Source organism: Heteronotia binoei, unplaced genomic scaffold (assembly GCF_032191835.1).
Source record: "Heteronotia binoei isolate CCM8104 ecotype False Entrance Well unplaced genomic scaffold, APGP_CSIRO_Hbin_v1 ptg000685l, whole genome shotgun sequence".
NCBI lineage: Eukaryota > Metazoa > Chordata > Lepidosauria > Squamata > Gekkonidae > Heteronotia > Heteronotia binoei.
In genome coordinates, this window is record NW_026800069.1 from 123,522 (window position 1) to 149,993 (window position 26,472).

At 44.2% G+C, this 26,472-nt stretch overlaps 1 protein-coding gene across 1 annotated transcript; it reads left to right on the plus strand.

The window, feature by feature from the left end:
- Positions 1-1,185: 1,185 nt before the first annotated feature.
- Positions 1,186-24,089, plus strand: LOC132590772 (tRNA (cytosine(34)-C(5))-methyltransferase, mitochondrial-like). Its single transcript, XM_060263695.1, has 6 exons — positions 1,186-1,343; positions 3,524-3,633; positions 5,537-5,880; positions 8,628-8,782; positions 10,270-10,391; positions 23,599-24,089. The coding sequence occupies exons 1-6, from the start codon at positions 1,245-1,247 to the stop codon at positions 23,858-23,860; spliced, it is 1,092 nt and encodes a 363-aa protein (XP_060119678.1). The 5' UTR covers positions 1,186-1,244; the 3' UTR covers positions 23,861-24,089.
- The last annotated feature ends 2,383 nt before the right edge of the window (positions 24,090-26,472 follow it).

Below are 26,472 nucleotides of genomic sequence, written 5' to 3' on the forward strand. Positions count from 1 at the left end.
GAAGGGAATAAAATAGAGGAGGGAGGGAGAGGTGGAAAGAAAGCATTTTAACTACATGCAATTCTCCAAGTGATTTAAAGAGAAAGAGGCCTTCTCCAAGTCAGCCTAGGGAGTGGGGGGGGGCCTTTAGGAGCCACACAATATGTATGAAAGCTACATGTGGCTCCGGAGCTGCCGTCTGGCCACCCCTGATTTAGCCTCTATGCTAGACAAAGGAACATATGTATAATCTTTAAAACATAGGTACTGGTGTTCCATTTGTTTCTTCAAAGCCTGAATTCTTAATGTCTGCATATTTTTTCTTCCTACAGTTCAACTAGTTATTTGGTTACACAGCTGTTTCTTGGCAAATGCTTGCTCATTTCCTCAGCATATTGTTAGTTCAAGCACTAATGCTATTTGCATAGCATATCTTAGAGATGTGCTGTCTTCAAAGACTACAAAAATGTACTGAACATGTTAGAATGAAGTCTTTTGCTAAAACATGATGAAATAACGAGGAAGTGTTTAATTTTTCTCAAACACAGGGTAGGTTAGCTCAAATACTTTGGCCATCAATGGGAAGAGAGCACTCACTGGAGAAGATCCTGATGCTGGGAAAAACAGAAGGCAAAAGAAGACAGGGAGGGCAAAAAATGAGACGGTTGGACAGAGTTATTGATGTAACTAACATGAATTTGAGCAGACTTTGGAGGATGGTGGAAGACAAAAAGGGCATGACTTGCTCCATGGGATCGCAGAGTCGGAATCGACTGCGTCTGAACAACAACAAAAGGTTAGGCCACTGAAGTATGTTCCTTTCATAACTAGAATAGACGGGAATTACTATCAAACTCACAATAAGGCAATCGCCCCTGTGCCCAACCTGCTTGTGAGCATAAATGGCGAACTATATAAACAGCACACTAGGCTTGCCGACTGAACAAGATACAGGTCGCTAGCGGAGGATATCGTCTTCAAATGCTCCCCTAAACAAAACCAGCTAAAAATGTGTGCATCAAAGGAAGTCGCTTAACCTCTGCTGCTTCTCTGGTGAGCTGCTCTGCCACTGCCTTGGAGACTTGACTTCATTCGTTTACGTTTACATTCAAAAAGAGCTATTCCCCCCCCCGCGCTGTCTGCAATGGTACAGTCCATTTGTAGCCGGCTTGCTCCCCACGGAGAGACTAGGCCGGAGTTCCCCGCGATCTCCGCAGGAGGGCGGTCGCTTGTGCTGTTCGCAGTCAGAAGGCTTGCGAGACGCCATGTGGCTGTTCCGGCGCCCGGGCCCTTTCCCTGGGATAAACCATCGTTCCGCTGCTCGCCAATTAAGGAAAACGCACTCGGGGTCTGCCCTGCAGGAGGTGAGCACGAACTGGGTTTTGCCAGCAGCAGCAAGAAGAGGAAAGCGACGCGCGTCACTCCAGCTTTTGTAGGTCTTGTGTTGCAGCGACGACAGAAACACAGAGCCGGCTGCGCTTGAGAGGGATCGGCTGCTTACGTTGCTCTCCAGTAAAAACAAACGCTCTCCTCCTTTCCTTCGAGGCCCCGAAAGGCCTGAGTAGATGGGGGTGGAGGGTCTTGACAGGCTTCAGATTGGATTGCCCCCCCCCCTCTTAAACAGGCTTTAAGTCCGCAGTCTTCAATGCCTTGTTGAGTGAGAGCAAACGGGATTGTCTGAGTCACCCATGGCCAGGGTCGGGCTGTGAAATGCTGTTAGCTGTTCAGCTAAGCCAAGAAGGCAGGGGGAGCGCTAGAACTGGAAGAGCGTGGCGGAGCCTAGAGCCCAGAAGGCAGCCCTCGCCTCAGGGGCCAACAGAAATTGACTTTGTAGCCTTTCAGTGCCGCGCCTCGCCCTTTTGAGGCGACGTAGACGACGCCTTTTCCCCGAGCGTTTGTTTAGTTACTGCTGTAGTGCGAAGTGAGTGCTAGTTGTGCAAAATGGGGAGGGGGGAGGAAATGAGCGAGAACAAATTTGGAAAGCTGGTTCTCTCATTCCCGCCATTCCTCTAAAAAGCCTTAAATCAGTTTCATTGAGCATGTTCAATATTAGAGTTTTTTTCCTACAGCAGTATGACGTCACTCCTCAGCACTCATGACTTTATGTATTGAATTTGTATCCCGCTATTCCCCAACGTTCTGCTTTCCTTCATGCTCTCTGAGGTAGGTTAGGCTGAGAGAAGGTGCCTGGCCTGCTGCATGAATTGATGGAACCCTGTATCTTCTCAGCCCTAGGTGATTGGCAAGCATTCTGATTTGTAAACATCAGACTGTGAGGCTGTGGGATGGCTTCCTTCCCATTCTTTTTTCTCCCCTTAGGTTTTACTGTATCAATTTCAAGCTCTGTGCAAAGGCAGCATTCCTGGAGTCATAGTTGAGGTCTTGCAGAAGATGCAGTAGCCTAGAGGCTTTAATTAAGTGTTCATGCACAAGTTCATGTGTATACACATACATTTCCTTTAACTGAGTTGAGATAAAGATGATAAGGTTCTCTGGAAAGAGGGAATGGTGCAATTAACACCAAGCACTACATGGTCATGTGCATCTTAATAAATAACATAATGTTACTGGTAGATCTGGGATTATTACTTCTGCAACTTCCATAATATTGCTGGTTCTAGATACCAGTACCATATTTAAAAGTTTATAATATGGTATGATGTTTAGAGTGTTGTGCTAGACTACAAAGATCGTTAAGGCCCCATCCTGCCATGAATTCACTGGGTAATGTTGGGCCAGTAACTGGCTCTCATGCTTTCCTGCTTCACAAAAAGGACGAAAGGGTGAGAGGAAATAAACCAGTGTATAGTGCCTTGAATTCCTTGGATGGAATGTGGCACAAAAATAAAATAATCAGAAGCAGGTCTCCGGAGAGGTTTCTGAATTGTCTAAATAAATAAACAAGATCAGCATCAATAACCCTTAATTAATCCACAGCACCTGAGAGATCTTTTGCATCTGTGGAGCATCAATGATGGTGGACCATTAGCAGTGATAAGACCCAGTGTGGTTATAGTAGTATCAGTCTAGTGTTGAAATCCCAAACACACTAGTAAGCCGATGTCATTGAACTCGGTGGGTATTTATGCATGTTTAGGATTGCATTATGGATTAGGACTGCATAATGGGACTGGGTTCAAATTTTCATGCTCCCATCAAAACTCACTGGATGGATTTGAGCCAGTTGTACATGTTAATCTACCTCACAGAGTTGTTGTGAAGAGGAAGGAGAATTACCTGTTTTGCCTTGATGTCCATCTCTGTGGAAGAAGATAGAATAAAAATGTACTTGATAAGTAGATCACTGTGACTAATGCAATGTGAACACTGGTCAATTTATAAGAATTATTTTAAACAAATACCTTCATGCACCTTTTTATCACCCTCTTAAGAAATTGTATAGTCATCAAAATATATTTTCTTTCCTGTTACTCTTAGATATGAACATATGTGAGCTGCATTGTGTTTGTTTAAAGTATAACAGAGTATAGGCTTTGCCTGACTGGTATTAACGTATGCCCTTTTTTGTCTTTTTCTGTCCAAGTTGAAAACAAAATCTGGAGGAAAGCTTCAAAAGCAAATATGCCAGGTTGCTCTCAGTCATTTTGAGAAACAATACTCCAAGGAGTTGGGAGAAGCATGGAATTCAGTCAGGTCAATTTCTGCTTCTTTTTTTCCAATCCTCCTTACTCCCCCAATGCCTCATAAAACAATTACCTTAGAAACAGTTCCACAGAATTCAAACTGATGTGAAACTCTCAGATCCCACCCCTGCTATGAAAAAGGAGTCTAAGATGTAAAGAAGGATGTCTAACATCTGTATCTTGGTTGGTGGGAGTGCGTGTTTTTCTGTGGTCCAGGTGCTAAAATAATATTTTGTTGCACTCTCCAATGAGTGGTAATATGAAGCTTCTGATACCTTAACAGACCATTAGTCTTGTTCTACAGTTCTATCAACAGTGACTTGCTTGAACACTGGACCATCATTATGTGATGCATGTACTCTAACAATGAGTCACAGCCTTTCCTCAGATTTCATAACAAATGGTAGAATATCTCTAGTTGTTACAATTTGAAAGTAACATTATTTTCCTTTTGAATAGAATTGTGGACAAACACTTTAAAACAGGATTTTTTAGAGCCAGAAAGGTTATTCCAGGGTTGATTATTACCTACTGCCTGGACATTATTTGGCCACTCCTGAGGTAAACAAAGAGGCTGGTTAAACACAGAAAGCCCTTAAATTTGAAAATTTAAGCAGGAACATTTGTTTTTTTATTATTATTATTAGGACTCAGAGCAGTTTACAACATTAAGTAAATATACAAAAGTTAAAATACATAAGTAACAGTTAATTACAATAAAATCAATTAGATAAAGTGTACCAGATAATTGATAATGTACTGTTCTTTCCTCTCCCCCCCCCCCCCCCGTAGGGTGAGCTGCAGGCCAGATATGGCAAAAGGCCATCATTATCCTCAACATCTGTCTTACATGCCCTGCAGAACTGGGTTAGATCCTGCAGGATGTGGATGTCATTCAGTAGAAAGTTCCACCAGGCAGCCAGGGCCAAAAAAACCCCCTGGCTCTGATTGAGGATGGCTGGATATCTTTTGACCCAGGGATCACTAGTAGGTTTTGATCTCCTGAGCATAATGCTCTTCAGGGAAGGCAGTCCCATAGGTACAATGGAGATAGACAGACATACACACTGAATTTTATATATACCAGTAGAGTAACTTGAGTTTATTTTACAGATTTACGGACAGCATTCTTAAATGAGTTGGTTATGTATAAATTGTGCAGAGAAAAGTGCATAGACAACTTTTATATATCAAAAGTCTTTATCTTAGACTCACTTAATGAAATAGGATTGATAGCAGTGTCAAGACAGAGAAATTGCTCAATGTATAGTTTTATGGAATTATCAGAGGGTGTGGCAATGACTACTGTCCTAGATGTCTTGAAAAGGGATTTAGATAGATTCATAGTAGATAATGGACTGTGTATTTCTGAATACCAGTTGGTAGGCAGACAGCAGCAGAGATAGGCTATTTCTTTTGTGCCCTCTTGGTGGTCTTCATGGAGGCATCTAGTTTGTTACTGTAGGAAATATATCAAATCAACATTTGGTTTGATCAAACAGCACTGTTCTTGGACCTAAAGCTTGTTATCAAGATTACTTTGAGAATGTGCAAATATCTTTCCTTTGCTTCTTGATTATCCAGTAACCTTGTAAATCTAGTCTAAGGCAGAAGGCTAACTTCCAGGCGCAGTTTAGCCTTGGCACTTCTTATTTCAGATTACGTTCTGGGAAAATCTATTAATTTACATAGAACTGTTGCTTAAGTTGAAACTACCCCCATATACATAAGAGATTATTGTGTACAGTTCACTGCCTTATAAAGAAGCAAGATAGGGAAGGAAAGTGATATAGTCAAACCAGTTGTCTGTAGACAGACACTTATTGAACAGTGTTGACAATGCTTTTTGTTTTCCTCTGTGCAAATATATATACAAGTGTAGTAATGTGTATTGTTCTACTTTAAATCTTCAGGAGAGTGATCACAGAGCCCCAGTGTTGGCAATATGCTGTCCTCCTTAATCCGTTCAGTTTTTCCTCTGAAGTGGAGAATGACTTGCTTTCAAAGGGTTATCGTCTCCTTTTCCCAGAATCCTCATCCTGTTTTCGGCCATCATTCAAGTGTTACATCACTAGTGCTCCTGGTAGATTCCCTGCTCAGAAACACAGAGCTGGTAGACTGAAGGAATATTATCTACTGAATGCAGCTTCTATTCTGGCAGTGCTGGCCCTGGGTATTGCAAGCGGGGAGAAGGTTTTGGACATGTGTGCTGCTCCAGGGGGTAAATCGATAGCAACACTTCAGTATGCTTGCCCAGGTAATGCACTGTGTTCCTAAACCAATTAGCACGCACAAACTGTGAGAAAATGACCCCTCGGTCACAAACATGGTTGCCAGGGCGCCTGGAGAAGTAAGCTTGCATCCGCCTGGCCAGTGAATGCGAGTGACGCTACCCAGGAACTACATAAGACTCCCGTGTACCTATTAACAAGTATATAAGCGCTTGAGTCAGGCACAGAGTGTCTGCAGCCGCGCTCTAATGTTTCCCCGCCATCGCGTGAAACCCGCCATGGTAAGGAGGAGGCTACGCCGCCACGGAGCTGTCCAGGCGAACGGTGTGAAGCGCTAAGCATGGAAACCACTGTGTTTTGCTAACACCACATGTAGCCATCTTCCTGCCTGGATGGGATTCATTCCTTCTATGTGGGAACCTCACGTACACACCTTGAGTCATTCCTAGCCCGCAAGCAACCCACCTAGTCTATGAATGGATTAATGGCTCCACTATTAATCCTGATTGCCCAGTGATTTCCTAAACAACTGTCTTCACCCCGGAGAGTTGAGAAAGAGGAAGGATCTCTCCTGATACCACCAAGCCCTTTTGTCTACACCGGAATACCTAGGTGCATATCTGATTCTCTATTGTCCCTTTCCCAGTTAATCCCATCTCCTCCCAATCACCCAACCATTCCCACATTGATACCAACGGAGCCACCCCAGGCCCTGTCGCAACCTGGAAGTTTCCAGGATGCCCAGGATGAAGGTGATGTTCATTGGTTGAAGCACACACCCAATCAGGTGTCGCCATTGACCCACCATTGGTCCAGCCGATGTCCAGCCTTCCTGGTCATCAGCAGAACCTCCCATTACCACTCCCAGTCACCTCCCATCCCCTCAGGACTAAGGTGACTCTATATAACCTGTGGACTAGCTACCCACAGGTGTGCCTTCTACTCAGTAAACCCCACTCCCGCTGTGTAGTTACACCCCCGATTCCTGATCAGTTTCGGGACCTTACCCCTATTCCCTCATTCGTCGCCATCGGAGCCTTCCATTGGAGTCTGCGAGAGGTAGTATTACCCTGTATGTCCATCCTTTATGTTCCCCTATCGATCTCTCTATATTTCTTAGACCTGTGTGAATGTGTGATTGATTTTGTACCTTGAATGAAAGAACTATTGTTTCAAATAAACCACAATTGATTTTACTAAATTAGAGTCCTTTATTGAGCATTGACTCTCTGATCGGTTGAGCCTCGTATACACAGATAACAAAGATTCCTTTTTAGGGCTAGCTGTCTCTCAGTCTAATTCCCCAACTCTATTTTGAGAGCAGTTTCCCTAACAAAATTGGCTGCTAGCTTAGTTAAATAACTTATTAAACAGGTTATTTGGAGGCAAGTATTTTGCATTCATTAAGAAAACGCTGGCGGAATTCCTTTCCCCCCTATTGCAGTCAAAAGCTTGGAAGTGTTAAAATCTGACTCAGCACATCAGGAAGCTGTGTAATTTCTGTCTCAAATGCGCTGGGTATTATACCCTTGCTGCCCAGCACATTGTTTACTGTTTATCAGTTGCAGGTACAAAAACAGGTGTTGTGCAGTCCTTGGGTATTTTCACATATTCTGTTACGCTAATTTTACAGGAGCAGCTTGAAAGGGAAACAAAATCTCACAGTGCTAGTGAGATGATGATCCCTAAAATGAGCACCTCTCTATGTGTTGCACAGAGGATGCCTGCAAAGGAAAGGCATGTATCGTAAGGAGATTTAGAGTACAGACGATGGGTCTAACCATCTTTTTGCAGCTGGATGGTTTCAGTTAATAGTGGAGGACACTAGAGGAATATTGCATAATGCGGTTATTATAGAGCTCATGGGAATGAAAAAAAGGTGATATAGCAACTGTTGGATTTAGACATGATCTGAAAGACAAATATACAGCAATGAAACCACTTGTAATGATGCATCAACAGGCCCTTCTCAAGAGGTGGTCTTTTGATTCAGGAATGTGACGATTAACCCTTGACCTGCCAGCAGTGTGTCCCCTGAAAATCCTATCTCAATTATGCTTTATCTCTGACAGTGTTCCAGACATGTCTTGTCTGGAGTTGAATCCAGAGCAGCATTTTTGTAGGTGCAAAGACTTCAACCCATAGAACCCATAGAACATGACTTTCTCGCTTCACCACTTCCACTGCAATCCCAAATCGCATGCACACCCTGCCTCACAAATGCTACTTGGCATGGAAAGTTATCATCTGCAGAGGAAGCCCTTACAGCCATAGAAATGCTGTCCTGGGATGCCCTGCCTTACTGTTAAATCCATGGGGTAAAAGTAGTGTTTAGGGGAATGACATTACAGGCGCAAGTAATTAGTATTGGCAAATTAAACATTCTCTTTCATCACAGCCACTGAATACGTTGCTTGTCCTAAGGTCAATTCTCATATATTTTTTCTACTTGTGTTTGGAAAAGGTTTGACTCATCATCTGATTAGATAATTGGTCATGATGAGTTTTATGAGTTATTTTTGCTCAGTTTTTCCTGAGTTGATTAACCATCTGTCTCTGTGACAAACCAGCCAGATAATAATTTGATATCAAGGTATGTGTTATATTTGGCCATGGAAGGGAGTATATGAATTGATCATAATAATTGTGATAATAACTGAAGTAGTAGTTGTTAGATTCTGACTGTATTTAAAGTTTGGTTTAAACATTGTCTTCACAAATTGTTGAAAAGTGACAAATAATTTTTATGTATCTAAGGTCTTTCTTGTTTAAGGTCTTCTGCAATCCAATGAATATGATAATTTGAGGTCAAATTGGCTGAGAAATACGCTAGAATCTTTCATCCCAGAATCTTTGATGAATCTAGTTATCATTTCTCAGTTGGATGGAAGACAAATTGGAAATCTCCAACCTGAAAGATTTGATAAGGTATCTCTCTGATGTGGTGACAACTTCATAGAACTCTGACTTACTCATTTCTTTTCTCCTGTACTTTTTATCTCATTCTCATCACAACTTGCAGTGGCTATTCTTATTTTTTCCTATATCAGTGAATAAGTAAGAATGGAAGATATTTGCAGAAGCAGATTTTCCCTGAAGATCCCTTCTGTCAGCAGCACCCTGAACAATAAGAAGCTGCAGGAAGGAAGAGAAATAACATGAAGTTGTCCCATCTGCTCCCCCTTGCCCAAGTCACAAGAAGAACAGTTCTACTTCCCTTCCCAATATATTGTGTGCCACATCATTCAGGGTGTGTGTGTGTTCTTAGCAGTTCTTTGAAAAAGAGTAAAGTGGGGAAAATCCACATCTGCAAACTCCTGTTTGCAGGACTCAAGCTCCAGCTTTTTATTTTCAAATTGTGCTTTACCCTGTTGTTTACATAGAACCAAACTACAAATTAGTTTAACGCGTGGTCCCAACAAGGACTTGCAGCAGAATGCCAGCTGTGAATTCTCTATGGCAATTCAATCTAGAAGTGCTGCAGAGGCCCAGTTCTGTTCAGGACCATGGATTTTGGGGGAAGTGGCTCCTGGCTCTCCCTCCCACATGCCATTTTCTCAATGTTGAATGGCTCAGGGGGCATTATTTGTCCTGCTGAGGGGCTGCACATTCAGTGCACACACAGCCCTCCCCACTGGGGCAAATAACTCCCCCAGAGCCATCTTGGGAAAACAGCGGGGGGGGGGGCAGAAACCCCTCTTCGCTCCTTGCTATGGTTCCATTCTGAATTTCTAAACTGAGTCGCCATGTAGAATTTGCAGCTGCCTTATTAGATGTAAGTCCCTGTGGCAATCATATATAAAATAGAATGTGGTCGTTAGAGTCCCATTCTCAACAACTTATGCTGTAAACCCATCTAGTAAGCTCCCAGTGACTTCGTGCTTTCTTCCAAAGCTGATTGTATCAGTTCCCTGTTAGTTACAGCTTGCAATGTCCCCAGCCCAGTCTCTCAACTCACAAAATAGTTTTAACTGCATCAATAGACTGTTCGGTTTTAATTTCCTGGACCATTTTTGTTGAGAGAGGTAGGATGCTACTTTCTGTATTTTCAAACAAATAAGCATCCACAAAATCTGTTTTGGGAAGAGTTTTTTTAAATCTATCAAACTTTTCAGTTTTTTGTGTTTTGCTAAGCGCTGGGTAACTGTGGGGCCTTCTTCTAGCTTAGAGAAAAAGCTTCTTCCAGTGGAGAAAGACCTCTTGGGAAGGAAAGTCCCACACTTATTTAAGTAGAATGATAGAATAAAAGCCACTGTCTTAACAATTTTGTTGAAACTGAGATGTAGAGCCTGAAATTCAAGTTATTAGGCAAATATTCGATATTTTTAATGAATGTATTTTCATAAATATTTTTATGTACATAGATTTCTGTCAATATGTTATCTCTTTATCTTTTCTTATAATTGGTCATTCAGGTACTAGTGGATGCCCCATGCTCAAATGACAGAAGCTGGTTATTCTCTACTGATATCCAGCAGGCTACCCTAAGGTTAGCACAGAGGAAAGAATTATCTGCTGTACAGATACAGCTGCTAAGGTAAGACATGTGAAGGAAAACTGCCTGAAATTCAATTATTATCTGCCCTGAATTGAAGGTCATGCCAAAATGTTGCAATTGGTTTTATTATGATTTTATTGTGATTTTATTTCTATTTGCTGTATTCCGCTCTGAGCCCCCAATGGGGGAATGGGCGGAATATAAATAAATAAAAATTGTATTCTGAGGCTCTTCATCTGCCTGATGTGTACATAGCCACATGGAGCCAGCCACTGTTTAAAATGGCATAGAGCTAGACTGTCTTTTTATGACAACTGCCCTAATTGTTAAACAGTAGACTTGTATTTAGTACTTCACTAGGTGAAAGAATGGAAAAGAGGGGCAGAGCTGTGGGAGTTTGCATTTGACCTTTCATATGTTTTGCTAAAAACACAGTTCCTGAATAAAATATGTCTCTAATTATTTAAATTGTTATAGCAAATAATTAGTTGTTTGGCCAGGGAAACATCAAATATCTAATGAGCTAAGGAAAAAGCCACACCAATAAAACAATCTGAAAGTAGTAGTAGTAGGCAGAAACGGGGGTTCTGTCTAAAGGCTAGATTATAGATTTACAGTAATGATCCTTGTCATGTTATAGCCAATTTAATGTAATCAGTGCAGTGTCATACTTGAATCAGGAGACCCAAGATCAAAACCCCTTTAGCCATAGATTTCATTGGATGATATTAGGGTAGAGGTAATCATGCACAAAAATCTTCACTGATGGAATGGATTTCTGTCAGCAGAGTGAATCTTCTCCATCCCCTCCTTCTGTTACAGCCTCAAATATCTTTCCCAGACTCTGGGGACAGGGCCCCCAAGAATACAATGTGGGATGAGTTGGACAGCTGCCATTGGTGGAGGAACCCAGAAAAATTCCTCCCTTTTCTATCTATGGCTGGCCTATTTCTCACTGGATTATTAAAATAAATTAGAGGAGGCACCATGAGCTCCTTCAAGGAAGTTTGTAACATCAGTGTAATATATAAATATTTGTATTTACCTGGCAGAAAGAGAGCCCAGAATATAAGACGTCTCCTACTCATAGAAAATAATCTCAGTGTATGACATCTTGTATTTGTAGCATGGGTATATTTGGTATAGGTATATTCTTCATATGTAGTGGAAGCTTTGCTATGTAGTTGGTCACTGCTAGCAAAATGTTCACAATTAAAATGCTTTGCCCGTCTTGCTATCTAGGTTTTATGTCTATCCTGGAAAAAAAAAAACCCTTGTAGCTTGGAATGCATTTGGTTTACTGATACTTAAATTACAGCCTTTGAGTTTTGTTTTACAGAGATAAGTAGAAATGATTAGGAATTTTAAATGTAGAGCCATATAATGTTATAAAGATATTTGGAGAGGGGGGCTGATGGCTTAGTTTAAAAAGGATTTTTTTCTCCTCAGTCATTTTCTGCTGCTCTATATTATTTTATGGCTATTGATCAATACTAAAGCTTTTTTTATATAGTGCTGTGTTTCACTTCAAAAGTATCCCAGCTGTCAGGATGAATTGAGAGAGAAATAAAACAGTTTGTTTCCGTAAAAGTAGGGTTCTTTATGGAAAGCTCTGTAATGGCAGTCCTTTTTGTCTTGTTTTGTTTTTCATGATTTCCTGAGGAAAAGGTCTAGAGGAAGCTCATGATTTATAACCAAAATATGAGTGTCTTATTGCAGTAATGCATCATGTCAGCCATTTCCTTTGAAGAAATCAATCACATTTTAAACACTGACCTCCTTCAGTTTTCTCTTTCCAATATTTGACAAGTAAAATCCAATTTGTGAACCCCCTGGCTCAAGAAAGGATACATCATTCAGTGAAAGTTTTGCAAATTTGAATAAATCATTCTAGATTATAATCCTGAAGTGGAACATTCTTGACAGCAAGAGCCTTATTGGGAGAGAGAATTCTAAACAAACCAAAATAGCCTGTCTCCCAAAAGCACGTTTTAATCTAATTGGGCCTGTTATCTAGACGAGAGAAATAGAATATCTGACATAAGCACCCCAAGTTTAGGTGAGCTATACAACAGCAACAGAGACTTCAAATAAGTAATTTTTCAGCTGTAATTTTGAATGTTAATTCAGCTGTCCATTTTTTGCTTTTCACAAATGGAAAATTAGCATGGCTGAAAAGTTGCTTTTCCTAGTTGCTAACCACTTTATCTCCAGAAGAGTGAAGGAACAGAGAAGAGTATCTATGACAATATCAAAGAGCAGGCAGAAAGCAAACAGTCCTGCAGACAGTCTAGCCATTTAGAATATTAAGGTATTGTTGGAATTATTAATAAAAATAATTTTTTATATTGGTTTTGAATTTTTAAAAAGAAAGTCATGCCAAAATATGGGTAGTGCTGAATCTCAGGGTGACAGAAGGAGAAGAGGTGGGGCTACAGGAACGGCAATAATTGCAAGACAATTGTAATGTGTGCTTATTGGACACTGTGATAGGAAATCTGTGAGTGAATTTCCCAGGGACTATTCCCAGGGGGGGTTGCCCTTTAAAGAGCCGGGGAGGTGCTTCAGCGCTCCTTCCCTGGCCTTGTGAAAATGGAGGAGGGGGAGGAGGCGCAGTGGGGGAGAGGCCGAATTTGGTGCCCCCACCCTGCTGGCCCTGGGGCCACAGTGGACCAGTTGGCCCTGGGGCCAAAAAAGCTGGGGACCACTAGAGCTTTAGTCTTTATCCAGATTGAATCTAGCTGCATTTTAATTATTGCAGTCCTAATACATTGCAGAATTTGTAAATTATTTCTATCTGTGGGTCTGTGTGCATTTGAATGCTTGTGAATCTTTGTATATCTCATGCTCCCATCACTGTTGTTATGGAAGTTTGCTAAGTAGTCCGCTCTCCATAAACCCATTTTTTAGCAAAATCATTTCTTTATTAAACTACTTATGAGACACTTTAGTTTTAAAAACTCAAGGTTTATTTATTTATGGGGACCCAACATTTTCTTGTCCTTTATTTTATCCTCACAACAACCCTGTGAGCTAGGTTAGAGTGGGAGAGAGTGACTGGCTCAAGATCACCCAGCATACTTCTGTGGCAGAGTAAGGATCTGAGCAAAAATCCAACAAAAAACTGTGTGGCACAATATAATATATTCAAATAACATAAATAACCAATAATTTCCAGAATTTCTTGAGTTTATCCAACTGGCGCTAGTCTTCAACTTCTCAATAAAGAAAACAGTCAAACGGCAAGCCCAAAGTCCAAAGGGGGACCAATTTTGATGTAAGTTGGATATACTCAAGAAATTCTGGACAATTGTTATTTATATTATTTGAATATATTATATTGTGCCACACCGTTTTTTGTTGGATTTTTGCTTAACTTCTTACTGTGTTTCTTCTATAGTTCTGAAAGAGTAAGGATTTGAGCATGAGTCTCCCAGATCCTTGTCCAGGACTCTAACTGGTACACCACAAAAAGTGAAACATAGAGCAAAAAACCCACATTTTTGTCTATGTTTATTTGATTTGTGTGAGACCTCTACCCTGAGCTCAGAATTAGAGTCTTGTTTTGGTATTTTAATAACAATTATGTTGATGGTAGCAGTTTTTACTGTCCTGTAGTTAGAAGGAAACCAGATGAAGAGCTAGAATGTAAAATTAATTGATCAGTTTAGTATTAAATTAATTAGATGTCCCAAATTGATGAGAAATTGGATAGATTGTTGCACTGGGAGAAATGGTTTGGGCAATAAAGGTAAAGGTAGTCCCCTGTGCAAGCACCAGCCATTTTCAACTCTGGGGTGACATTGCTTTCACGACGTTTTTATGGCAGACTTTTTACAGGGTGGCTGCCATTGCCTTCCCCAGTCATCTACACTTTCCCCCCAGCAAGCTAGGTACTCATTTTACCGACCTTGGAAGGATGGAAGGCTGAGTCGACCTGGAGCTGGCTAGCTGAATCCAGCTTCCGCCAGGATCGAACTCAGGTCATGAGCAGGGAGCTCAGACTGCAGTACTGCAGCTTTACCACTGCACCATGGGGCTCTTGGTATTGGGCAACACTTTCATATTTTATTTATTTATTCGATTTATATCCCGCCCTCCCCACCGAGGTGGGCTCAGGGCAGCTCACGACATAAAATTCAACAATTGGCTTAATAAATAGTAAAATACATTAAATAATTTACAAAAATTAAAACAGAGAAACAGTCAATCAGTTTGGCGCTATTCCTACAACCTTCCTTCACAGTTTTTAAATCCCAATCAGTTAAATGCCAGCCGGAAGAGGACCGTCTTACAAGCCTTGCGGAACTGCCCTAGGTTCCACAAGGCCCTCACCTCTTCCGGTAGCTGGTTCCACCATCCAGGGGCTGTAATTGAAAAGGCCCTATCCCTGGTTGACTTCAGGCGGGCCTCCTTCAGCCCAGGGATTGTTAGCAGATTTTGAGAACCAGATCTAAGCACTCTCTGGGGAACATATGGGGAGAGATGGTCCCTAAGGTAGGTAGGTCCTAGGCCATATAGGGCTTTAAAGGTAAGAACTAGCACCTTGTACCAAACCCGGTATATTATTGGCAGCCAGTGTAGTCCCCGGAGCCCCGGCTGAATATGCTCCCACCTAGGGAGCCCTAAGAATAGCCGGGCAGCAGCATTCTGCACTAGCTGCAACTTCCAGGTTCGGCACAGCGGCAGCCCCAAGTAGAGGGCATTACAGTAGTCCAGCCTCGAGGTGACCGTTGCATGGATCACTGTTGCCAGGTCGCCGTGCTCCAGGAAAGGAGCCAACTGCCTCGCCTGCCTCAGATGAAAGAATGCAGACTTAGCCGTGGCTGCTGTCTGGGCCTCCATTGTCAGGGCAGGCTCCAGTAGTACCCCCAGGTGTCATGGGTGCTGGGGACCCTGCAGAGGAAGTTGAGCCTGCAGAAGAAACTGTGCCCCTGCCACCTGCACCAGTGCCCCTGCCTCCTGCTGGAGAAGATCCCAGCCCCCCTGCCTCGCCCTCTTGGGTGGCGCGTGTGCATGACCGCCTCCGTCAGGACCTCAGGGATCGGAGGAGGGCGGCACGCTCACAAGCAAGACGCTCCCTGAGCCCTGAGTTTTGAGAGGATTCTGGCCCTTCTAAGAGCAAGGATGCTTGAGTTGCAACAGGATCCTGGCTGCCTCTCTGAGCCAGCAATTAGCCCAAATGGGCAACAGCCAGCAGAGGGCTATATAGCTGTAGGCTTTGGGAGGAGGCTTTATGGAAGCAACTAGTCATCTCCCTGACGTTCTAGCATCCACTCCGGCTTGACTTTGGTTTCTGGACTCCCTGACTTTGGCTTGTGACTTCTGGACTCCCTGACCTCGGCTTCTGGATCTCAGACCTGCGATACTTGTACAGTGATTCGGATTTGGCGCCTCGGACCCTCTTGCTTACTGGCTACAGACCTCGGACTGCCCCTGGACTTTGCCTGACCGGGCCCCAGCCATGACAGATTGCTTCCACCCGACAAACACCCACTCCACAGGATGGATGCTGAAGCAAGTGAAACCACAGGACTACTGGCTGCGCTCCAAGCCCAGGTACAGCAGCTAACACAGGCAGTAGTGCACTTGCAGCAACAACCTGCGGCCAGTGCTCCAGCCAAGTGCCCAGTTCCCCCACCTGACAGATTTGGGGATGCCGTGGAAGAATTTCCTGCTTTCCTAGCACAGTGTCGGCTGTACTTCGAACTGAGAGCACGGGACTTCCTCAACGACAAAACGAAGGTGTGTTTCATCATCAGTCTGTTAAAGGGGCAGGCGGCCAAGTGGGCCACACCCTTGCTGGTTGCGTCCTCTCCCCTACTGACTGATTACCAGGGATTTGTGGCACACCTGTCTGCTGCCTTCTCAAACCCAGTCCAAGCAGCCACAGCCAACCGGAAGATCAGGGCGCTGAAACAAGGCAACTCCTCGGTGGCTCAATATGCCACCGAATTCAAGCTCCTGGCCCAAGACTTGGCGTGGAATGAGGCTGCCCAGATGGACCAGTTTACCGAGGGGTTGGCAGAGGAAGTCCTGGATGAACTGGCCAGGGTAGAGCAACCACTCACGCTCCAACAACTTATCACCCTCTGCCTCCGCATCGATGGCCGCCTGGAAAGTTGCCGCCAAGCCAAGACCAGAGGGCGCCAGCTCCCTGCGCCGTGCCACTTGGCTCCTCGCCCATCCCCAGCTGGTACCAGCACCGAGGATGAGCCTATGTGGCTTGGAGCTGCTCGACCCCGCCTGACCCCAGAGGAAAAGACCAGACGCTGCACGCAGAATCTGTGCCTCTACTGCGGCACGGCAGGCCACTATGCCTCTGGCTGCCCCGCTAAGCATCGGATACCCGGACCTTCGCTGCCACCGCCGCCAAAAGGGCAGCCCCAGGCGTAAGTGGACCCCCCAGCCTGGGGTGACTAGCTGGGTCCTCCAAACAGCGGGCTGATACCCTGGGGCCGTTCCTGCTACCAGTCAAACTTCGTCTGCCAGACGAACGCTGGCTGTTCGTGTATGCCATGCTGGACTCGGGAGTGGCCCACTGTTTCATAGATGCCGCCTTCGTAAAGCAGCACCAGATCCCGGTGCAGACAAAAAAGATTCCGACGCTGGTGGAGGCTATTGACGGGCGCCTCCTCCGTTCTGGGCCCGTCACCCAGGAAACCTGTCCCCTCACCTTCCACGTCCAGCAGCACCAAGAACAACTGCAGTTTAATGTCGCCCGCATGCCTCGCTTCCCACTGATTCTGGGCCTTTCCTGGCTGCAGCTGCATAACCCCATCATGGGCTGCGCCCAGCAGGAACTATGTTTCCGAGACCCATGTCCTCATCTGACCCCTCCCACCACTCTAGCAGCCGGCATCCCGAGTGGTGGTCCTCAGCTCCCTCAGAAGTATGCGGATTTCGCCGATGTCTTCGAAGAGACAGGAGCAGATCAGCTTCCCCCTCACCGGCCTTATGACTGTGCCATTGACTTGGTACCTGGGGCACCACTCCCGGTGGGGCGTCTGTACCCTATGTCAGAGCCTGAGTTGGCAGCTCTGCGAGACTTCCTGGACAAGAACCTGAAACGCGGATTCATCCGACCCTCGACGTCTCCCCTGTCTGCTCCAGTCCTCTTAGTGAAGAAGAAAAGTGGGGAGCTCCGGCTGTGCAATGATTAACGAGCCCTGAACAAGATCACCATCCGCGACCGGTACCCTCTACCACTGATCCCTGAACTCTTGGATCGCTTAAAGGGGGCCCAAATCTACACCAAGCTGGACCTCCGTGGAGCGTACAATTTGGTGCGTATACGGCCCGGAGATGAGTGGAAGACCGCGTTAGGGACCCTATACGGGCAGTACGAGCACCTGGTGATGCCCTTCGGATTGACCAACACCCCCGCTGTCTTCCAGAGGTTCATGAATGACATCTTCCGGGACCTGCTCGACCGCTTCGCGATCATATACCTAGATGACATCTTAATTTACTCCAGCGATCCTGCCCAGCACGCCGAGCACGTCCGCCAGGTCCTGCAGCGCCTACGAACCCATGGCCTCTACGCCAAGCTGGAGAAGTGCGACTTCGACCTGCACTCTGTCGAGTTCCTCGGTCACATTGTGTCACCACAGGGGATCCTCATGGACCCGAAAAAGTGGAAGCAGTCCTGACCTGGCAGGCTCCTCAGAATCGCAAAGACCTGCAGCGATTCCTGGGTTTTGCCAACTACTATTGGCAATTCATCCCGGCCTATGCATCCCTGACAACACCCCTGACTCAACTACTCCGCCCCAAAGAACCCTTCCACTGGTCCCCAGAGGCCAATAACGCCTTCTCCACCCTGAAGACCTGCTTTGCTACCGGGCCACTCCTGAGATACCCTGACCCCCAGCTTCCCTTTACGGTGGAAGCTGATGCCTCCAACGTGGCCCTGGGAGCAGTGCTGTCCTAGTGCGAGGAACCGTCTCAGCCACTCCAGCCCTGCGCCTATTACTCACGCCAGCTTACTGCTGCGGAGAGGAACTATACCATCTGGGAGAGGGAGTTGCTCGCGATCAAGGCAGCTTTTGAGGTTTGGAGGCATTACCTCGAAGGGGCTCGCCACCCTGTTCAAGTGCTCACTGACCACCGGAACTTAGCGCACCTCCAGACCACCCGCCGTCTCAACCAGCGCCAGATCCGGTGGTCCCTCTTCTTCTCCCGCTTTGACTTCCGGATCTCCTACATCCCCCATACCCAGAACCGGAAAGCAGACGCGCTCTCCCGGAAACCGGAATATGCCCCTGCTTCAACTGAGACCGCGCCCGCTGCTCCCATCCTGCCGCCCTCAGTGTTTGCAACCACCTCCACTTCCCCCACACTCGTGGAGGACATTCGTGCTAGCCAGGCCAGCGATCCCTGGGTCCAGCAACACCTCCAGGCACTCCAAGATGACTCGGCAGGCGAGTTCACGACTCGAGGCGGCCTCTTGCTACACTGCGAACGCCTCTATGTGCCGCCCAGGCCCTTGCGGGCAGAAGTGCTACGCCTGACCCACAACTCGTTACCCGCTGGGCACTTTGGACAGCATAAGACCACCCACTTGTTGACGCGAGAATTCTGGTGGCCACGAGTTCGCTCCGATGTTGCCCGTTATGTCAGCTCCTGTGACGTCTGCCGACGGGCCAAAGACGTCCCGGCCAAACCCTCGGGGTTGTTACAGACCTTGCCCACACCCTCAGGACCCTGGGATACGATCTCGATGGACTTCATCACGGAACTTCCACGATCCAAGGGTCAGACTTGCATCTTGGTGGTCGTCGACCTATTTACCAAGATGGCCCACTTCACTCCGTGCCCGAAACTTCCCACAGCTCAGGAGACAGCCCAGCTCTACCTGCAACACATCTTTCGTCTGCACAGACTCCCAGCCCACCTGATCTCAGACCCGGGCCCCCAGTTCTCCTCTCGGTTCTGGCAAGCCCTCCATTCCAGCCTGGGGACTCGAGTGCACCTGTCCTCAGCCTACCACCCACAGACAGATGGTCAGACAGAGCACACCAATGCCACGCTAGAGCAATATCTTCCCTGTTACACCTGCTACTAGCAGGACGACTGGACCACTCTGTTGCCTCTAGCGGAATTTGCATACAACAACACGGTCCATTTCTCCACCCAGATGACCCCGTTTGCTGCAACCTACGGGTACCACCCTCGGTTCTTCCCGGCGATCCTGCCACCCACGAATGTCCCCGCCATCGAGGCCTACCTGCAAGAACTCCGCGCCAGCCAAGACTTGCTCCGAGAGCAGCCACAGCGGGCCAAGGAAGCCTATAAACTGGCTGCGGACCGGAAGAGGCAGGAAGGCCCCCCAATCCAGTTGGGGGATCAGGTGTGGCTCTCAACTCGCTACCTGCGCTGGCCTGGTCGGTCCCACAAGCTGGATGTGCGGTTCATTGGACCCTACCCCGTCATAGAACAAATAAAACCCATCGCCTTCAGGCTTCAGTTGCCACCCCACCTCCGCATTCACCCCGTGTTCCATCGCTCCCTCCTTGTTCCAGCTGCACCCCCTGACCCAGCTCGGCCTCCTTGCCCACCGCCGCCACCACCGGTGTTGGTGGATGATGAAGAAGAATACGAGGTGCGCCAGGTCCTGGACTCCCGGTACCATCGTGGAGGCCTCCAGTACCTTGTGGACTGGGAGGGATACGGCCCAGAAGACCGGTCTTGGGAGCCCGTGGACAATCTTCATGCCCCGGACTTGGTGCAACGGTTCCACAACGACCACCCCGACCTCCCAGGCCCCTCGACGGAGGGGGGCCCTGGGGGGGGTAGTGTCATGGGTGCTGGGGGCCCTGCAGAGGAAGTTGAGCCTGCAGAAGAAACCGTGCCTCAGGGATCGGAGGAGGGCGGCTCACAAGCAAGACGCTCCCTGAGCCCTGAGTTTTGAGAGGATTCTGGCCCTTCTAAGAGCAAGGATGCTTGAGTTGCAACAGGATCCTGGCTGCCTCTCTGAGCCAGCAATTAGCCCAAATGGGCAACAGCCAGCAGAGGGCTATATAGCTGTAGGCTTTGGCTTGTGACTTCTGGACCTCGGACCTGCGATACTTGTACGGTGATTTGGATTTGGCGCCTCGGACCCTCCTGTTTACTGGCTACAGACCTCGGACTGCCCCTGGACTTTGCCTGACCCGGCCCCAGCCATGACACCAGGCTCCTGACCCTGCGCGCCATTGTCAGTGGTGCATTGTCAAAGGCCAGTAGGGGAATTTCCCTTCCTGGACCCCGTTGACCCAAGCAAAGGACCTCTGTCTTCGCTGGATTTAGTTTCAGTCTACTCAGCCTAAGCCATCCAGCCACAGCCAGCTTGCAACGCCAGGTCCAGATTTTCTGGAACTGTCAGGCCAGCTGTCCATAAGTAGATAGAGCTGGGTATCATCAGCATATTGATGACAACCCAACCCATACCTCCGGACAATCTGGACAAGGGGATGCATGTAGATGTTGAACAACATCGGGGAGAGCACTGCACCCTGAGGCACCCCACAATCAAGCGTGTATCTCCGGGACAGTTCACCCCCAGTCGCCACCCTTTGTCCCCAACCATCAAGGAAAAAGAAAAGCCATTGTAAGGCCAATCCCTGAATCCCTGTGTCGGCAAGATGGCAAGTCAGCAACTGATGGTTGACCGTATCAAACACTGCCGATAGCATCAGTACCGCCGAGCTGCCTCGATCCAGGTGCCACTGAAGGTCATCCAACAGGGCGACCAGCACTGTCTCTGTCCCATGGCCCAGGCAGAAGCCGGACTGGTGGGGATCGAGAACGGAAGCATCCTCCAGGAAGCTCTGTAACTGCAACGCCACTGCCTTCTCAGTAATTTTACCCAAAAAGGGTAAATTCGAGACCGGCCGATAATGTGCCAATTTGGCCGGATGTAGCGTCGATTTTTTCAGGAGAGGGCGGACCATCGCCTCTTTAAGACAACTTAAATATTAAAACAACTTGATGCATTTCACATATTCTGAAATATTGTCCTTTGCTGCTTGATTTTCCTACAACAGGAAGGTTCAGCCATAATGAGAAGGGAACATGTATTAAGCTTTGTGGTGCTGCTGTTTGACTATCCCTGACTTCACAGGCATATTGGAAATTGCATTTTGTGGATACTGGAGGTGCCCCTACCCCTGCCTTTTCAGATTGATTTTTACACTCCTTGCCCCTGAAAATTACAATTGAGGGATGTAAGTGGAGTGACAGTGATGTGGCTTGACCATGTTGATCTTTAAAAGGAAAACAAAATCTACAATCACTTTTATTTGAAGGAATGAAGGGATGAAAGTTAATGTGATTTCAGCTGCTTGAATGGCTAAGAGAGGATTGCTTTCCTTCTCATGAGAATTAGCTCTTTGCTTTCTATGAAAATACTTTTAACGTTAACCACAAGATGGCAGCATTGAAGTGCAATACAGTCTCCTGTTCTGCACTGAAATTGTTGCTCCTTTTATAAAAAATGTGAAGAATGGTTGAATTAGTGGCATAATTAATGCCGGCCCTTCTAATGGGATGAAGAACATGTAATTAGCCTCTGAAGAAATGAGGAAGTAGAACTTGTAACATGAATTACTGTACCAGTCACTGGTATATCTCTGGATGTATGCATCTCTGCCAATGGAAAGTGTTGCATTTGTGTGAAACATGGCTTGAAACTCACAGATCTTAAAACAAAAATGGCAGCTTATCCTAGTGTTTAATTTATCTCAATGTGACATCTTTGCTTTTGGCATTTTGTGGGTTTGGTTATTTTGTTGCTGACATTTAAGAAGTGTTCCTCAAAATTGCTGAGAACTTGAAGAGTTACTTATTGCTTCCATTTTCTGGTTGCTTTCCTATTTTTTCTTTGCATTTCTATCAGTATTCATTTCTTCTTTAGTTTCTTCAAATTTATATATATATATATATTTCCTCTTTTAAAAAAATCACAGAAAATCAGTATATATTAGAAGCAGTTTACTGGATTTTATGTAATGCCTCATATGACAATTACAATGTTAACTTCTTTTCCTTTATAGCAGTGAAATTTGGGCATTTGGCTTCCATCCTCTACTATATGTTTAATTTTTTTAGAAAAATAGTCACTGAGATTGTCAAGCCAGTAGCTGACCTGAAATGTAGGAAATCCTAATGAATAATCCCACAGTTGACATGTGGGTAGAGATTAGATTCCACACTCTTTTCTTTAAATAGCAAACCAGAAATTAATGAATTATTCATTGCTTGCAAAACTTTTTTAAAAACACCCAAAACATTGTCACCATTCCAGTGATATCAGTGGACTGAAGTGTGATTAAGTTCCACAGGGTTGGGATACCAATTTATCCTTCTCCCTCATTCTCTTCAGCCCTCTCTTCTAGATCCCTATTCTACTTTCTTCTCTCTCCAAAAGGCAAATATGACCCCACTGGCACAATCCATTTTGGGTAAAGTCATAGCATAATCCACGTGACTTTTCATTACTATTTGTAGTAGACTACTTCTATGAAATTTTGGTCCTGTGAAGCTCTTGAGTTGAATGGAATTGCCCTCAAATGCATTACTACAGCTTTTGTGGGTTGTTTAACCTTTTGGCTGAGTCAATAAACAGCAGGCAGTTTCACTTTCCCAGCTTATTCTAAAGTAATTGCTTATCTCAGTTTAAGACCTTTTTCCTATCCCAGCTCTTTGTGCAAAGTCTGTACAGTTGAGCCCCCAAATATTATATTTCCAGTCATCATATTCATGATCTCATGCTTAAATCACAGAAAGGACTGGCAGCTTTCGAATCAGTGTTAATGGAAGAAAAATTTGTAATGAAAATGTATGATTATTGCTTTATAATCATTGCATATAGAAATTGTCCATTCTTTCTGTGAAAATAGTATTGTTTATTGTGTACTTAACAGGTACATACATAAATTCAGAGACATAAAATGCACAAATACAAATCTAAGCACACTACTGTAAGTATCTGTACTGTACTGTATAGTATCTAAGCAGACTGTAGTGCTAATACAGGAAATTAATAATACTTGTAAAAATTAAGGATTAATTTTCAGTAGTTTTTTCCAACTAGACGAGTAGATTCATTTGCTGTGTATTAATAAGCATGTGGTGTGTTGCCAGAATGCCTAAAGATGCTGAATATTTAAAAGTTTATACATTTCTGATTCAAGACTTTCTAGTGCAATGTAATTAAATGTTTATGCTGAGTAAATTCAGCTGAGTTACTTGTGATTCCTTATAGGTCTGCAATCAAGGCCTTGCATCCAGGAGGATCTCTCGTTTATTCCACATGCACTCTTTCTAAGGCAGAGAACAGCGATGTCATAACTCACATCCTTAACACCTGCAGCAATGTTCTACCTATGGATATAAGCACCATAGCCAGATCTGCATCCAAAGAATTCACTCTTGCTTCAGATGTCCAGCAACATGAACTTCTAATACTTCCAGAAATGGGAAGAGCATGGGGCCCAATGTACATAGCTAAACTAATGAAAGTTTGATTCACACAGTTTCTTGTATGGTTTTTGTAAGTCATATTGACTTTATAGGAAATAAAACCATTAATGCCAAAAAATAAGGTTCGGGAGGCCAGTTCTCTATTTATTTAGCGATTAACATTTCACCTCATACTGTTCACAGCATAATTTGTAAAAACAAGAAATTTGTTTCTTTTGAAGGTTTTTTTTATAAAAAAAACTATTTTAAAAAATCAAAATTAATTGAACACTCGTTTAGGTGTCAGCGTGGTTGAAGCTGATTGGTAAAGAAAAAGTTCTGCTACTGTGGTTAGAATCATTACGAGAGCTGTGATATATGTAAGTAGCTGTAAATTCACTGTATCAGTTATATAGCCATACAGGTACTGTAGGTATTTGAGTTTATTTATTTATTTATTTATCTGGGATTTATATCCCGCCCTTCCCATCGAGTGGCTCAGGGCGGCTTACAACATACACCACTCAGTTGTTATTAATTACTGTTTCTTTAGGAAAACTGCATTCATTTTCAAGAAGTATTGTCTGTGTCCTGTCACAGACTATTCTGTCTTTTGGGAGCATTCATTGAATTATGCTGTTTGAGTATCAAACCTGAGTACTAGGTGAGGGGGATGATGGATGATGTGTTCTCAGTAGCTGCTGAAAAACTATAGGAACTGTCTTTCACCTAAGAGAAAATTGAAATTGGGTCTCAGTGTTACTCCAGAAGTGCTTTTAACACTGTCCAGGCTAGCTTTGAAATGGGTTTCCTTGTTTAGAAATTATCTGTATGCATCGTATCCTGAATGCAGCATTGTCTCTTTGTTGGCTATCTAAATTATTTAGCACAAGAACTGCAATAGATGTGGGATTCCTCACTTTTCGCGTTCCAGAGGTAGCTGTTATTACCTTTGGAGAACAACTTTTGAAGGACTGGTGTTTTTCTGATATCTGTTTGTAAGCATGAGAAGGCACAGAAAATGTCACAACAAGCCATTATAGCCTCCCCAACAAAATAGCATCATCTGAACCCTCTCATCCCCCCTTCACTCTTGGATGTTTCTAGCAAGCTGCAAAACTCTAACCTCTTTTTCTTTCACTGGCAACATTCTTTCGTTATAAACAATTTTATTAGTAACATATGGTAGCAGAACTTACAACTTATAAAAGCTTAAAGTAAAAGAAAGATCTTTCTACCCCATATCTTACTTTCCCCCCACCCCTCCCTCCGTTACTTGACCCCCGCCAGTGTTATTTTCTTTAAAAAAAAGCAAATATTAAAGGTACCCTTAACTATTAAGAAAAAAAAGAAAAAACAAAAAAACCCCCAAAAGTTATATTCTTATTTTAAAAATCTTAATCATCATCAAAGATTGTCTAATGTCCTTTTATTTTCCACTCTTTTTCTACATATCTTCTGAATTTCTTCCACTCCAACTTAAAAAGTTCCAAATCATAGTCTCTTAGTTTTCTTGTTAATTTGTCCATTTCACTCCATGTCATAACTTTTGTAATCCAATCCCATTTCTCTGGTATTTTTTCTTGCTTCCACAGCTGCACATACAATGTGCTAGCAGCTGAGAGCAAGTACCATATTAAAGTTCTATCTTCTTTTGGAAATTTTTCCATTTGTAATCCCAGCAGAAAAGTCTCTGCCACTTTGTTGAATTCATATCCCAAAATCTTAGAAATCTCTTGCTGAATCATCTGCCAAAACATTTTAGCCCTTTCACAAGTCCACCACATATGGTAGAAAGAGCCTTCATGCTTTTTACATTTCCAACACCTATCTGGCATCTTGTTGTTCATCTTTGCTAATTTTTTTGGAGTCATATACCATCTATACATCATCTTAAAACAGTTTTCTTTAATACTATGACATGTTGCGAGTTTCATAGAATTCTTCCACAGATATTCCCAAGATTCTATCTTTATTTCTTTGTTTACATTAATTGCCCATTTTATCATTTGAGATTTCACTACTTCATCTTCTGTAGACCATTGTAAAAGTAATTTATATACTTTTGAAATTAATTTCTCATTATCTCCAAGCAGAACTCTTTCCATTTCTGTTTGCTCTTTCCTTATTCCTTCAGTTTTAATATCATTCTCCACCAAACTTTTTATTTGTTGCATTTGAAACCAATCATATTTGTAACTCAGTTCTTCTGCAGTTTTCAGTTCTATTTTCCCACTTTGTATTTTTAGTAACTGGTTGTATGATAGCCGTTTTTCTTTGGCTGTTTTAGCCGTTATCTTTATCACTTCAGCTGGCACTATCCACAAAGGTCTCCTCTCATCACTATATTTCTTATACTTTATCCATACATTTAGTAGATTACTTCTTATATAATGGTGAGAGAAAAGGCCATCCATCTTCTTTTTTCCGTAATACAAGTATGCATGCCAGCCGAATTTTTTTCCATGGCCTTCCAGCACTAAAAGTTTTTTATTTAACAACGTTATCCATTCTTTCATCCATACTAAACAAACTGCTTCATGATACAATTTCAAATCTGGTAATTGGACTCCACCTCTCTCTTTTGCATCTGTCAAAATTTTCATTTTAATTCTTGGTTTCTTCCCGGCCCACACAAATTCTGAAATTTTCCTTCGCCATTTATCACACTGTTTAG

What these genes read in the sequence shown, in the direction of transcription:
- LOC132590772 (XM_060263695.1), top strand. Translation starts at nt 1,245, where the DNA reads ATGTGGCTGTTCCGGCGCCCGGGCCCTTTCCCTGGGATAAACCATCGT. An exon ending in ACTTCAGTATGCTTGCCCAG is followed by an intron (nt 5,881 to 8,627) that starts GTAATGCACTGT and finishes TTCTTGTTTAAG; the next exon opens with GTCTTCTGCAATCCAATGAA. An exon ending in GTACAGATACAGCTGCTAAG is followed by an intron (nt 10,392 to 23,598) that starts GTAAGACATGTG and finishes GATTCCTTATAG; the next exon opens with GTCTGCAATCAAGGCCTTGC.